We start from the raw sequence: 15,601 nt of genomic DNA, 5'->3' as shown, positions 1-15,601 counted from the left end.
ATGGTGAAATTCAGTCATTACAGCAGCTCCTCGTTGTTTAAACATAAAAAAAGACGATTTAATGACCTTTTGTTTTTCCGGTGAAATCATTTTCCAAATTACTTGAAAAATTCTAAGAACAAGAAGTAAAAATAAGAATAAGAACATGAGAATAAAACATTGGCGCACTATTAATGTAGTACTTAGTATTTTAATAAAACATTTTCCTAGTTTGTAGTCCTTTTAAAACACTGAACAGCCGTCATAGTGTCATTCACCAGTAGAGGGCAGTAGCGCCCTGATTGGCTAAAATGTGCGCTGCTGTTTCTAGAAGAAGAAAGAAGCAGCCAATGACAAGCAGCCAAACACTGATGCGGAAGCGCTCAGCCTCTCCTCTCCTCTCTGACGCATGTTTCTGCACTTTGCGCTTCCTCTCACACTGAACGTCCGTCTCCCCTCCCGGTGCAGGCATGTGGTGCAGCGCAGACTCCGTGTTCCGGGCCGTGGAGGCGCCTCTCTTCTGGCTCGGAGCCGCCACAGCGGCCTGGTTGTCGGTGTGCTCGGTGTGCCGGCTGCTGTCCGGGTTCAGGGTGTGGGTGCTGGGCAACGGGCGGCTCGTGGCCCCCTCCAAGCTGGGCCAGTGGGCAGGTGAGACACTAACTGTTCAGTAATCAGCGATAGACTCTTGGAGGACATTAGAAACGCATTGGCACTAGTCCTCCCAGTTAATCAGATGAACATTGACTTTATAGCCAATCCATAATTTAAACCAGCCAGTTTAGGAGACCTGCTATTTCTTTCCTCCTCCAAGTCCCCCGATCAGCTGATCGCAGTCAGGTCTCTCTGGACACATGGCATTCTGCAGAATGGAGTGCACGAGTTGGCTTTTCCTTTATTTCACCGGAGAAAAGCGTAGTGGGATGAAAAATAAGGTCTTTTTGATCCAGTCCTGTCATTGTAGGCTGTGGACAGGGTTGGGGGTGTGAATCCCCGGCCCTCTGCCCTCTGCCCTCTGCTCCTGCTCGTGGGTCTTTTCCCACTTTCTTTGGGCAGAATGCAGGATCACTCCTAACCAACCTGCCCATTGACCTAATTGTCAAAACAGAACTGTTACCAACACTAACCTCCTTTAAAAAGGTAATTTAACAACCTGAGAATCAAGAAACAATCAGCAGTTATTAGAAACTGTCGTTAATCTTTATGACATGAAGTCTCACAGTTCGGCTTTTTAAGTTAAATCTTTACTTTGGTTAAATCTTTTGGGAACTGTATGATGACTATATGACTATAATGGAAATAATAGGTGAAATATAATGTAGCCTCCAAATAAAGAGTGTATTGAAGTCAGTTTTCATCTTTAGGACACTAATCCTAGCAGCTATCTTAATAATCTTAATGATGAAATGTTGTGATCTCCCAACATGTTTTTCTTCCTTCAGTCTTCCTCTGAACAGCCCAGAAGAGCAGCTTGTTAAGTAATTAGTATTAATGCCACATATTTGTTGCGTTCCAGCCTGTGAGATTTGGAGATTTGGATCTTGGCTGCATTATGTGAAGCAGTGGATATAATATTTCTGGGCTTTTTAAAACCAACCCCTCAGGAAAGCAGTGTTCACTGACCTCTTCTGGTGGGATGTAGAAATGTGTTCCACGTCTGAGCAGAGGGAATCTCCCTGCTGGGTGACGGAGCCAGCAGCCCTCTCACATGGAGCTACAGATGTTTCCTCACCCGCTCCCATTATCAGCTGCAGATAACCACATGTTGAGCAATGAAGGCCGCCTGCCCGCCCCAGACGTTTCCCCATCTTGCTGCACCTCATCCTTCCTGTTGCGTCTCGGCCCCGGCAGTGTTGGGCTGCTCTACTTTCCCCCAGGAAGCACAGAGTGGCCAGGGATGATCAGCCCTTTGTCTCCGGCTGCAAACAAGCTGGAGTAAATCTTGTGATTGGATTATGGCTGGAGGGGATTATCAAACCTCACTGAACGCCGTCCGTCTGTGTCGCCAGCTCACTGAGCGAACCTTGACATTTGAACAGGCTGCTGGGATCGCCTCGGCGGTGGCAAGTCCACCGATCAAAGGTCACTCCAGAGTTTTTACAATAATAATAATTAAGCCAGGGAGTCAAAGTCATTGTCGTTTGGATGCTATATAGATATATATATATATATATATATATATATAGATAGATCTATCTCAGTATGCTCTTAATGAAGCAGTAGATAAAGAGCAGAATAACATTGAATGACTACTCAACGTTTTTGTTCTGCTGATAATCATTTGCGCTTTTTACAAAGTTGCCCTCGTACTACTGTGGTTGTCCCGATGCTATTTTGCTCAAGTTAGTGAGTTTTCACGTCGTCATTCCTCCAGACATTACTGCTCTCTGCTGCTCAGGTGTATAGTCCCGTCCACAGCCACAGTCCCCTGGGATGGATTTAAACCTTCATGGCCAAAGTGACGACCTTGATTGAACCACTGAGGCGGTACTTGGAGCAAAGGTGGAACTTTATGAAAATACTCTGGTTCCGTGGAAACAGCAGAAAATGCCATTTTTGTGGAATGCTACTACTACATAATTTACACCACGACAGTAGTAAATACTTCTTCTGCACATGCAGGGTAGATGGATAACGTTTGCCTCCAGAGTGTCGGGACTCCCAGTCCACTTTCTCCTGACGGGACTTTTATTATTCATAATCCTACTTCATCTGTTTATGAAAACTTCTGAAAACTCAGAATGGACAGAGAAGATTTTGTTGACAAATCTTTCCATAGACTAAATCTTTATTAAGACGAGGCATAATCGATCATTGAAAATACTTTGCAATAAAACCACTTCAATCTTGAACAACTATATCAGATTGTACATATTGCTGAAGTACAACGTTCTTTGCATTTTGCAGAAATCTTGAAAAAACTTAAAGCCTTTTAACTTCAACATCATTAAGTGGAAGCACAACTTGTGAGATCATTGTGGTGATATCTTTTCAGATTAGGTGGTATCATAATGTCTCTGGGTGAATGATTTGGGCTCCAGTTTACTGGAGGATAGTACGGCTGTCTGACAGCTCTGTAGCTCCGACTAGTGGTGGACAGCTGCATGACATTCAAGCTTTACCTTGAATAAAAAAACTAATAGATTAACTAACTAATATTTCAGAAGTCTGAGTTTTGATTGGTTCATCGGGTGCTCGAATATTTATGAATGGAAATGGTGATGTGTAGATTTTCTTAATCCAACCCTCCAAACGAGCGAGAGGATTATAATCTAATTAGGAAGAGTTCAGTTCCATCAGCTGCCAGAAGAAGCCAAATGTTTTGAGGATTCAAGCTGAAGTTGCCGTTGATCTTTTTGCGTGCGGCTAAAAATGGAAGCTCATCAGAGGTTTTTTTATTTTTAGATTACACATGCAATTCAGAATATCCAATGAGGCAGCAGCTTCAGCTGCTGCTGCTACTTCCATTCACAAACTTTGGCTGCACTGGAGTGGACTGGAGTGGATAGTCTGTTTATATAACGGGCCAGAGCAGCTCATAAACCAGCTTCACATGAGACCCAGGATCCTCAGGATTCTGGTTCAATGGTTCCCACGTTCCTCTGGTCAGAGGGAGAAAGAGCCACTGTGAGAAGTTGACAGAAAGCCATTGTGGTGTAACATTCTAATGAGATCGCTGCTCCATAATGAAGACAAAAACTGAACTGTTTGGAATACTGCTGCTTTGTTATATTACACATGTAATGCAAATATAGATCTGCATGTCAACTCATAAAATCCACAAATATATATGCTTACTAATGCTTTTCATTCAAATAATATATTAATGTCAAGAGCACAAACATAACTTTCATTTAAACACGTTTAACCTTGTGGCCATATTTAATCAGTCTTCATGAAACAAGAGAAAATACACTGATTGAAGGTATGTTTGCTATAAAAACACATTATATGGTTGAAGAATCAGACTTAATGACATTTTATACATTTTAAAGAAATGTGGTGGGAAATATTTCAGATTTAAATACGTATCTAGGCTATAAATAGTGACATTTTGGACAGTTTGTCACTCTTTATATTCATTACTCTTAATAAATGTGAATTTATCACAAATAAATGGCACTTCGGGATATTAAGCCGATATTAAGCGATACGATATTCACCCTCAGAGGAGATAGCATTTGCAAATTTTATTTTGAAAGGCAAATTTAGGACTTCCTGTTGAATTTAGGTCCAGGGTGTCGGCACGTGATTCTTTGGTCTTGATGAGACGAACAATTGGGTTTTGGTTTGATCTCCCTACGACATTCCTACAGGCCACGGTGGCCGATTTAGTGTTTCTAGGTGGTGCTAGAGAGCACATTTTAGAACTCGGGTTTATTTTTTACATTCCCTTAATTTGTTCGCCAGTCTCGATGAGCGTGCCAAATTCGATCCACACTTGAGTTTGTTCAGTCGGTCAAATTTGGGCTCAAAGAGGCATCAGGAGTGGGACAAACAAGAAGAAACATTAGAAATCCAATAAGGTCCTGGCCTTTCAGGCTCAGGCCCTAAAGATTGGACATTATTTCTAGGTTTGTTATCGTACATCATTTCTCCAGTCTGACACTCTGGCGCTTCATTTAGCTCGTCTGGCCCCTGAACTCCGCTGCACTAGATGGAGTGCTGCTCAGCAGTCCTGTGGAGTTAACATCATCTGACACAAACTGTGTTTGCATTGCCAAGAGAAACAAACAGTTGTTCCTTTTAATTGTGAATAAATGATCCAATTGGTGTGTGTAGCCCTGCACACGATTTGCAACGCTGTCCCTTAATGTGACGTAGCTCCTCCATCACCGACTGTCTGCTCTGCTGAGGGTTTGTCAGTTAAAGACGAGCTGCCATGAGGTGGGCTGGTTGTACCAGAGTAAAGCACCCATCCATGATTCTGCTCTGCGTTTTGCTGATACAGTCCAAACTTTCTGCTGTTTGACCGTTTGGTTTCGTGTGAAGAGAGACAAAGTGCACAGTTTGTGCAAAATATTCCAATCAGACCTTGTGCAGACTGGGCGGCAGCAGCTTCCATTATTGGACATGAGATGTGAAACCCGGCAGGAGTGGTGGGGTGAGAGGGGCAGTATTTATTGCCCTGTCGATGGAATGAGATTGCCTGTGGCTGAAAGTAGTTTGTGAAGCTTTTAGTTCTTGATTTTACGGTGCTGTAGTGCCGACCTGAGGGGAACAACCGTGAACAGGTTGTGATGTGGTGGGCCCTCCTCAGGGTGTAAAGGTCCTGTGGGGAGGGAGATGGGGAGGCGGCTCCTGAAAGGTGCAGCCGGAGAGCCCTCCCGTCCTGAACACTGCAGCTTCCACGCCACGCTGCGATGTGATTGAAGTGGCGGTGACACTCTCCACTGCACATCTGTAGAATTTTCAGGGGATTTGGGAAGACATGCCGGGTTTTCTCAGCTGTCTTAAGAAGTGCAGCGTCTGCCTTCAGGAGCTGGGGAGAGTTTTGGCACCAGGCCAGAGAATTCTTAGGACGACAGCATGTAAATAAATGTTTATCTGTTTTTCTCTACCTTCCCACTCAATCTACATGGACGAGGCCGTGGCTCAGTTTGTCTTTCAATTTAAAGGTTGCTTGGTCACGTAAAAGGCACTGAGGTTCACTGTTAGTAAAGTCTGTTCACCAGTTACTTACGCTGGTTGATTAGAACCAGAAGGTTTAGGCTTCCTTGTTTGACATTTCAAGTTAATTGATATTTTTCTTTGCATTTTCGTTTCAGAAAAGTTTCACGTTTACACCACAGCATTTTGAAAATGGTTATTTCCACGGGAATGGCAGAAATGCTATAAACATTAATGATGAACATTTGTACACAGACATTCGTTAAGAGGGACGTCTAAGTTGGATTGTCATTACGGGTGAATCTCAAATAAACATTGTTATTGTCCGTCTACTCGTATGTGTGCAGGAGTATTTACTATGGCTTTTTCTTTCTTTTTTTCAGTTTGTAACTAACCTCAGCTTTTTCACAAAGTTGCACCTTGGAAACTGTTTTCAAAAAGGCAGTCTTACTGGCTGGCTTTTTTTCTTCTTCTTCCTTTTTTTGACATGCAAATCTATTTTAGAAAACGTCAGAGCAGAGGAAGCCTTCCGGACCACATGTTGGTATTTAGCCTTGCAACGGACGAAAACAGGCTCAAATTAAAGTTTCATAATCTCACTCTACTTCCAGCATGGTGTATTCATGACACCCTGGTTAGTGACCTTATCGTCTACGATGTTTTGTCTTTCCACATTAAAGTTTTAAAATGTAAAATGCAAAGGATGAATTTGTCTGAAAGCAGGAAAACACACAGACCCTGAGGAAATGAAAATGTAATGACGACTCATTGAAGCCATCAGTTGTTTGACTCCAGCCAGATTTCCGTGGGGTCTAATGTTCTGTGTTGACGACACTCAACTCATCAACTGTTTGTGACATTTGGAATTCGTTTGTATGAATCATCTATTCGGCCTTGGCTAAATTGTGGGTGAATAAAATTATGCATCAATCCTCAAATTGGCATGAAGTTTTTAAACTGTGATTAAATGGTACTTAAGTGTCCAACATGAGCCAAGAAAAGAACATTGGTCACACCATGACGGCAGAAGCAGCAGCCTGCACTGTTGATACAAGGCAGGTTGAGGCCGTGGATCCATACTGCTGCTGCCAAACGCTGACCCTACCATCTGCAGGATTCATTAAACCACCTCATGCTTTTCCAGTCTTGGACTGTGCAGTTCTGGTGGGCTTGTGCCCACTGTGGCCTCAGACTTCTGTTCTTGGCTGACAGGAGTGAAACCCGACATGGTCTTTTGCTGTCGTGACTCATTTTCCTCAAGGTTATGCCTCAGCGCATGCTGATCCCGTCCTGTCCACTGCAGTTGTAAAAGGTGGTCATACGGGCGACCCCAGCCTTTTCCTGACCGATCCCCTGCTGACCTCTCAGAGATACAGACTCTGTGTTGGCAGAGCTGCTGCTCACTACATCTTCTGCTTGTGTTTAAGCTTTATTCCGGGTCAGCACCAGAGGAATTGTTGTGGTGACAATCCAAGAGGATCACTTGTTTCAGACATACTGGAATCAGCCCATCTGGCACCAACAGTCACGTCATGGTAAAAGTCACGGAGGTCAGATTTGATCCCAGTCTGATGTTTGATGTGTCCTGACCTTGATATGCAGGATTTTCTTTGCCATTGCACTGCTGATTGGCTAATGGGATACTGCCTACTTCAGTGCAGTGTTGTTCTACTGTGATTTTATCATTAGGTTTTACTAATCTGTATACACCATTACAAGGAATAAATAATAGAACATAATATAATTCATTCCTTTTAGTATCTATTGAGGAAAATGTTTTCCTAAAAAAGAAATGCACAGAAGTTTTCTTATAATTGAAAGCAGCCAGATTCCCCCACTCTAAGGCCCACTTCTACGTGAGTCCGGAAACTTTACTTGTCTTTTGTTTGTCTGTTTACAAGTCAACAGTGTCAGAGCTACTGAGGACACAGCTTTTTGAAAATGCTTAGATTCTCCGTGGAAATGAGGGGAAATGCAACTTTTCTGAAACGCTGCTGCTGCGCATGCACACCCCAGCTGGAGTCTATAGTTCTTCTGCACGAGTAGATGGACAGTAACAACAAAGAGTGTCATGACTCCCAGTCAGTATTCTCCTGGGACATGGTAGTTTTATAGACGCAAGTCACCGTAATAACAGTCCAACATGGTGGTCTGTCCACTAGAATGTCTGTGTTCTCCCATCAGACATGTTTCTGCCGTGTTGTTCTCTGTGTGCACACACCTCTTGTGGCTCCACGTGAAAACTACATTCTTTTGCATTTCTGTGTAGACGGACATCATTTTCAAAATCTTGCAGTTTGAACGCAAAACTTTTCTGAAAGGAGAAATGTAAAAATGATGCCCTTCACTGAAAACCTTGTGTAAAATGGGGCCCAAATGTCAAACAGGAGACCCAAACCTAGAGATGTATAACTCAAAATATACGCTTGATTTCTAGTTTCTACCAAAACGTCTCAGCATCTGCTTAAAGCTCTATTGCTATTTTAGCTCATTTAAATATAAATCACCATTGTCAGTCAAACACATGAAAATATATTACCGTGGCTAATGCATTACATTTCTAAACCCATTCGGGTTTTTATGAATAAATAATATTTAGGAGAACTGAGTTGGCTTTCCATAGCTGACCTTGTTTCTAATGTCGCCCCTCTTCTACCCCTATTTCATCTCCTAAATCCGGCCTGAGTTCAGCTGAAAGAGATCAATATAACAAATAAAAGGTTAAGAAAGTTCATTGTAGATACATTAAAAAAATCTGCCTTCTTGTTTTTTCTTGAGGCAATTAAGTGACATCAGTCCTCGAATGCTTTCCACCCAAACAGCAGCACATAGCAGCACAATCACCACTGCACCTCTGCAGTCTAACCAAGATGTGCAGGAGGCAGCGCTTCCTGAAATAGACCTGCTTTTATTGGAGTGAAGGGGACGTGCACTCGGCTGTAAAATCCCCAGTACTGGCTGCAAAATAGTTAATTCTTAAAACAACTAAAAATAACCCGGCCTATGTTTTCCTCCTCATTGTGCCTTGCAGACTCGCCCCTCCTCCTCTTCCTCCTGCTATTTTTAGTTGCCCCCAGGATCCCCCAAGTTGGTGTTTGTCATTTTCTTTTCCGATCCCGTCTCTTTGGCTCCCGCCGCAGCCCGAGAGGACGCTCGGCGTCTCGGCATCATCTGCACCCAAGGAAATGACAGAGAGGGGAGATGGGCACAGCAAAGGGCAGCTGGATGGATGAGTAAAGGGACTCAATAGTACTGTCAACATAACAAATTCATCGGCTAAAAATAAACACCATTATCTCTGTGGGGACTTTCGTGTTGGGCATTGCAGCGACTGCTCAAACGGCATGAAAATGTCAACGATTGGGTGTGAAGCGCTCTGTAATCCGGAGTAGTTTTATCTTGACTCTGTCTCTGTTGAATAAATGATTGGATAATTAAGACTCCGTGTATTCAGCCTCCACATAGTCCATTAACTTTCAAACACTTTCAACAAAATGAAGTAGAAGCATCTGTTTTTATTGTTGACATGAAAATTCATGAACACTGTTTGTTTTTTGAAGAAGTTTCTTAGATTTTCTTTCCCCGCTGAGTTATTTTCTAACTTCAGTCTACCGGAGCTCCACAGCGTCTCTCCGGTGGCGTTTTAGACCCGACTCGTGGTGGACAATCCCGAACATCAATGAAACACTAATTGCTTTAATATTTCTCGTGCGGCCTACAACGGAAGGGGAGATTCAATCATTTAGTCCACTAATCACATCCCCCGTCTGGCCTGTTTGTTCATATCCCATGTCTGTTTGCAGCGTATTGTTGCTTCGCCCTTCACTTGTTTCACCTCGACTCCTCGCATGGTGACCGCGGTTTGTTCTTCTGTCCTTGTTCAGGTTCTGTCAGGGACCTGTGGGGTCGCCCCACTTCTCTGGATTAGTTTTGGCCTTCTACTTTGAGGTCGGTTTTCTCTTAATAATATCAATCACCTTTAAATCTTCCTGATCTGCGTCTCGATCCTCATCCCTACACCATGACAGAGAACATGTAAAAGTTGGAGTTGTTGCCACATCTTTGTACAGCATTACTTTAGCTGTGGTCAAACAAGTTTTCTTTAGTTTAATCCTATATCACAGCATTTAAATCAATGGTTTTCTTCTAATTCAAAACTATGATTCTATTGGTTACTGGTGTTCTGTTCTCCAAAACCCAAAGCCATTTGCTCATGATGTTATATTTTGTTGAAGATGGTCTAGTAAAGTTTTTTAGAAGCAGACATAGCACTTATGTAGGTGCACCCTGCATGTAGTATTTAATGAGTCTAAGCATATAAAAGCCCTGCTCGCGGACCCCAGAGAGTGTGATGCACCCAACCAGACTGATGTGGTTTGGCCTGACACACCAGTATTCCCATCTTAAGTGCACTTCACTTTCTCAAATACGCCCAAACAACAGTGCAGTAAAGCCACAAAATACAATGTAGTGGGGACCGAAGAAAATACTGCACAGTACCTTGAAGGAGGGTGAGGGGAGGGTGAGGAGTAATATCTGTTTAAGTGGGGCCTTGTGCACGGATGCATTGTAACACTCTGACTCCTTATCCCACTTTTGTGTTATATTTAGCCAGAGGTGTGATGAATAGTTTCTACTGAAAGATGTGGAGATCTAAAAATAGATCCCTGCTGCTGCTGTTTGTGCCAGGCAGTTCCAGGGCATCTGCCCCCTCCACTGCTGCTGATGATGGAGAGAACCTCTCTCTCTCTCTCTGCCTCTATCTCTCTCTCTGCCTCTCTCTCTCTCTCTCTCTCTCTCTCTCTCTTTCTGCCCCTCTCTCTGCCTTTCTGCCTCTCTCTCTCTCGCTCTGCCCCCCCCACCCCCACCTCAGCCTCTCTTCATGTACCTCATCCTACAGTTCATCTGTTTTACTGACATTCAACTCTTTACCCTTGAGAGTTGATTTAGTTTTACTGAGCTTCTGCTCTTTGCTGCCATTCATGTGTTTCCCTGCACTTCCTGGAGTCATTTGTGAGCGGAGCGATCTTCATCTCCTGCCTCCTTTGGCGTCACATTTCTGTGGTGATGAAGTTCCTGTAGGTGGCAGCCTTTCTCTTTTCATCTCGGGCAGTGGCCGCTCAGTATTTCTGCATAGTGCTTTCAGGGCTAAAATTAGTTGCCTGTGTCCAGTTTTGACTTGGGACAGGAGAAGATGAGGACAAATCTTTACTTGTGAGACTTTTGTGGCTGATGGCAAAACATCACTGTCTCCAGATTTTCAAACACTGCCTGGCTTGCTTGGATTAGATTAGAACGGCTGTCAGGGCTTTGAGAATATTGAAACCAGAAGAAGACCTGGAAAAGTCCTATTTGTAAGCAACGTCTCCTTGAATAAATTGAATAAATACAAGTGTGTCTATTATTTTTAGGACAATTTAGAGCAGGAGTGTCGTACATGAAGCCCGTTGGCCAGAACCAGGCAGCCCGGGGCTCCAATTCAGCCCAACAAATGTCAACTCATATCCATGGTGTCAGAGTGAGTGTGTGAAAACATGCATCATGCAGCAGCTATAGGAGAAGGTATTTTTATGGACATTTCACTGTAGAGGAGCTTTCATAAAAAATTGCTATATCTCAGGATTGTAGTCATTTTTGGCAGTAATTGTTTGGTTTTTGCGAGAATATAAACATTTTCATCTTTAGTTTTCTGCTCCACAACAAACAACAACATTAAAGTTTACCTGCTGCTTTACCCGTCCGGCCCGGTCCACATGACACTGACCTGTGTGTGTTTTACACCCTTAATGTAGTGATTCTGTCCCTCACCAGGCCTGATCTCCTTCAGGATGAATTAAAGAAAGTTGCAGGAGAGTGAAGCTTCTTTCCTGGAGATATTACTCTCCAAAGTTACAGGGAAACCGTTTTTTGCTAATTCTATCCCCCCTGGACAGAACTATTGGAATCCTTCTCTGCTTCGCAGCAGGAACATCTTCTAACCTTAGAAACTGTGACGCCTCCAATGAGATGAATCCAACTCTGAGGGTTTCCTGACTACCAAAGGTTTTTATTTGGCTTTAGGTTGTGAGTCACTGCCGACCAGGTAAAATCACTCCGTCCTTTTCAAACATACACGTGTTGTTTGAATCAGTTTACTACTGAAGCCTCACACTGAGCTTCTCATCACCGGGGACCATGCTTCTGTCTGAAATTCCTTGGTAATCTTCAGTGCCCATCACTTTTTTGATGCATTCAGTGCCTCCAGTACCAGAGGCAGCAAAGCATAAAATAACCTCCATGGTTTACAGTAGATATGCTGTCCTTTGCTTCACAGACTTCATGTTTCATCCACAAACAAACTAATGTCTGCCATTCCTCCATAGCTCTACTGTGATCCGTCTCATCCATCCAAGGAACATCATAACCCAGAAGGACTACTCCTTATCGATGGCACTTCTTGCAAACATTAGTCTTTCTTTTTTATGCCTCTCTTTCAGTAGTGCTGTCGCCCTCAGCTGCCAGAGCCTTTCTAGATTTAGTGTCCAACGTATGGGACAGAATTACTTCCCTACATTGTTCCGTCTTGGCCTCAAGCCACTGAGATGTCCTTTGTGGCGTCTTTTCCACAATGTGACATTAATGAGAATAGTTCACTCTTTGGTTCCGTCTTAACTTCATTCCACGGAATGACATAAGTTTTATGCTTGTAGATTCTTGATACCACTGTTTCTGAGATTATTTAGGTATTTATTTGCATTTTGGATTCAGGCTACATCTTTCTTTCCATCCTAACTTAAGACCGTCTCAGGCCTCACTGGGTAGGGGCTGGATCAGCCATACCAAACTGTTGGCCCACATCCCCTTTGTCACCAACTTCCTAAAAGTTTTGACACTTTTGGTTTAACAGAAAACTCATTTTAACCACAATTCATTTTTATATGCTCTACAGCAGGGGTGTCGAACACATTTTAGTTGAGGGGCCACATACAGTCCAATTTCATAAAATAGTACCATAATAACCTTTAATCTTAAGCTTTCAAGGTTCTCCTTGTGGCACATCGTATAGGTCATTAAAATGTTTATATTTTCACAAAACCAAACAATTATTACAGAAAAAGACTTCAATTTCAACCAAAAGTCAATTTCAATGAATGTTCTGGTGAAATGTCAAAAATAAAAAATGTTTTTACAAACTCACTCTGAGCTTTCATACATCAATACATCGTCCCCAATGTTTGGGTGGTTTGTCCACTACTCTTAGAAATAGATGTGTTAAGAAAACTAAAAGGAAATCTTTAAAATGTTCAGCATTTGCTTGGACGTTTGGCCGAGTTGGACTCTCTTGCTCTCTCCGTTTTGGCCCACAGGCCTTATGCTTGACACCCCTGCTCGACAGTATATCTTCAGTAATAAATCCAAATTCATTTTGTCTGTGAAACTAGTAGGTATATTTGTGCTATAGCTTTATTCTTCTAGTAATGACTGCTCACATACAAAGTAAAGAAATACATTATTGTTGCTGTTACGATTATTAAAAAGGCTAATTCCTGAGCAACATTTCCTTATTATTTTTTATTACAATTAGACAAAATGTGAAATTAGCCCGGTTGCAGTATAGTAATGCTATTTAGCAACATATTTGAGATGATGTGCATCGAATGATGTGTGGTTGTGTCTGCCTGCACTGTGCCTTCCTGTGAGGTGCAGCACGATGGAATACCTTCAGTCTGGGTGTTGACAGCCTGAGGGAGGCATTCTCCCGCTCCAACATGGCACAAGCATCCTGCACAAAGCCAAGTCTGTTTAAAAAAAAATGGCTTTGCTTCTCAGGTGTGGGAGAGCTCTCTGTCCAAAAGTCGAGCCGCGGGCTTATCAACATCGCCTTCAGGACAAAGTGGAACTGCTGTCAGCCAGGCCCGATCGCCCATCATCAGCAGTTGATGCTCTTGTGGCTGAGTGGTTCCAAAAACCCTGCATCCAAGTTCCAAAAGCAGTTTGAAAACCTCCCAGAAGAACGAAGGCTGCTATAGCCCCGGATTAGGCTCATAATTTGGTCCTGGAGAGAGATCCAGTCATCAGATTCTAGTGTCAACACACACTTGGCTGCACAAGCAGAGATTTTTCAGTATTTCAATATGCAGTGTAAGGATATCTGTGCTCGTCTGTGTTTCTGGCATCCGTATAAAATTCCCATCCGTCCTATTGTTGTGGATCAGTTCTGATTGTTGGTTTGCAAGCTACAAATATGAAAGAATACACAAGCTGTGGATTTTCCCCTTTTTCCTGCTCGATGACAAAGCAGCCAAATGAATCCGACTGAGACTCGTGGGGATAATCTACACGTTGTACTCATGCTTCATCAAAATCAAAGTTTTCTTCTTCGAGCTGAAATAAAGTTGATCTACTTCCCTGCTAACTGTGTTAGTTCTTGTTTTCTGTTTTTAGTTGTGACGGGGGCCACAGATGGGATCGGGAAAGCATATGCAGAGGAGGTAAGATTTCCCTAGAAATGTTTCACAATCAGAATTATGTGCTCCAAAATAGCTTTTTGTGTCAGTAATGCTTTTGTTTGTTTGCAATGTTAGAGGCAGCGAGTGGAAGCGTGTCTGAGCTTTGTTCTCTGTTGTTTTTCTTGAATATTTAGCTTTACTGTTAACAGTGTTTAAGCTTTGTGTGTTTACTTTCAGGATTTTAGTTCATTGCTGAAACTTTTTATCAGAAGTTCAGGCTGGACGAGTCGTAACAATTAGAATGATCTATGGTGTGTTTCTAGTGCCTGTTTCTTGCCCCACTGGTTCTACTGTCATGTTCAGATCCCACCTGTTCTCACCAGTCAAACACTTTGAGATGCATCATTTTAAAACCTCTGACTGGCTCATTAACAGGATCGTCCGGCGCAGTCAGCTGGCTCTTTCTTCCCTTCAGTGAAATCATCAAATCATTGTCCGCTGCGATCCCGTTTACACGTTTTCAAGTGAAAACGCAAAACTTTCATTCCGTTTTGGTGTCGGGTTACACGACAGCGGCGCTCAGACCCACTGAAAATGCAGCTTTTTGAAAACGGCTCTCAAGATGGAACTTCTCGAAAACACTTCGACTTCGTCTCCATGTAGAAGGACGAATCGAAGCGTCCCCCCCCCCCCCCCCCCCCAGCAGATGGTGGAAACGCTGCTACTAAACGTGCGCAATAATGGTTGCCTCCTGAGTGTCATGACTCCCGGATCATATTCTCCTGCGACTTGGTAGTTTTATGACAGTCACTGTAATAACATTGTAATACTGTAATAACGCTATACATAACACTGTAATAACAATCCAACTTCCTTGTCTGTCCATACGAATGTCCGTGTATTCGCCATCATTAATGTTTATAGCGTTTTGTTCTCTGCGTGCATTTGCGTGTGGTTTCAATGCTAAAACATCTAACAGCACCCACTAGTGGCCCAACATGAAAACTACAGTTTTCAGTGTAAAGGAGAAACTTTTCTGAAAAGAAAACACAAACGATGCAGTTTCACCTCAGACGTTGTCGTGTGTTGTCTGTGTGCTAATGACGTTTGACCGACTCTGTGAGGCGACTGCAGATCACATCAGCCCGTTCCTCTTGTTTCTGAAGCTGTTCTGATAAAACCCATGCATTATTAGTATTAGTATTATTATTATTATTATTATTATGCTGTGTGCCTAACACCGCTGAATATTATACCTTTAAAATAGGAACAGCCTATTTATTCAAACCCACCTCCTGGAAAGAAAAACAAAACACTGTTTTATATTCTGACTAATACAATCATGTTTTAAAAATTCTATCAGAACCTTTATCAAGACCCAGTTTAGTGTCGTACTGTGTCATTTGTTGTAAGATATGATTATGTATTTTCTACTACTATATTCACTCTTTATGTTAACCCACAGAAATCAGTCATTCTGATCTCCACGTCAGGGCTGCTGATATGAATTTGTATGCAGATGATGTTGTGTTGGATGCGAATGCTGAACCTAATTTGCAAAATACATTAGATGTAGTATATGGAGA

At 42.7% G+C, this 15,601-nt stretch overlaps 1 protein-coding gene across 2 annotated transcripts in view; it reads left to right on the top strand.

The window, feature by feature from the left end:
- Nucleotides 1-328: 328 nt before the first annotated feature.
- The window catches only part of hsd17b12b (hydroxysteroid (17-beta) dehydrogenase 12b), a 42,818-nt gene continuing 27,545 nt past the window's right edge, over nt 329-15,601 (top strand). The window contains exons 1-2 of one of the 2 annotated variants that reach the window (XM_080492627.1): nt 329-627; nt 14,011-14,057. In XM_080492627.1, the coding sequence (XP_080348753.1) occupies nt 450-627; nt 14,011-14,057 (225 nt within the window). In that variant the 5' untranslated portion in view covers nt 329-449. The remainder of the gene's footprint in view (nt 628-14,010; nt 14,058-15,601) is intronic. The other variant, XR_013936511.1, reaches the window with a different exon arrangement.

Source organism: Lipophrys pholis (genome assembly GCF_963383615.2).
Source record: "Lipophrys pholis genome assembly, chromosome: 2".
In the NCBI taxonomy this organism is placed as follows: Eukaryota; Metazoa; Chordata; class Actinopteri; order Blenniiformes; family Blenniidae; genus Lipophrys; species Lipophrys pholis.
The sequence above is the reverse complement of the archived record's forward strand: the minus strand, read 5'-3'. Positions and strand labels throughout refer to the sequence as shown.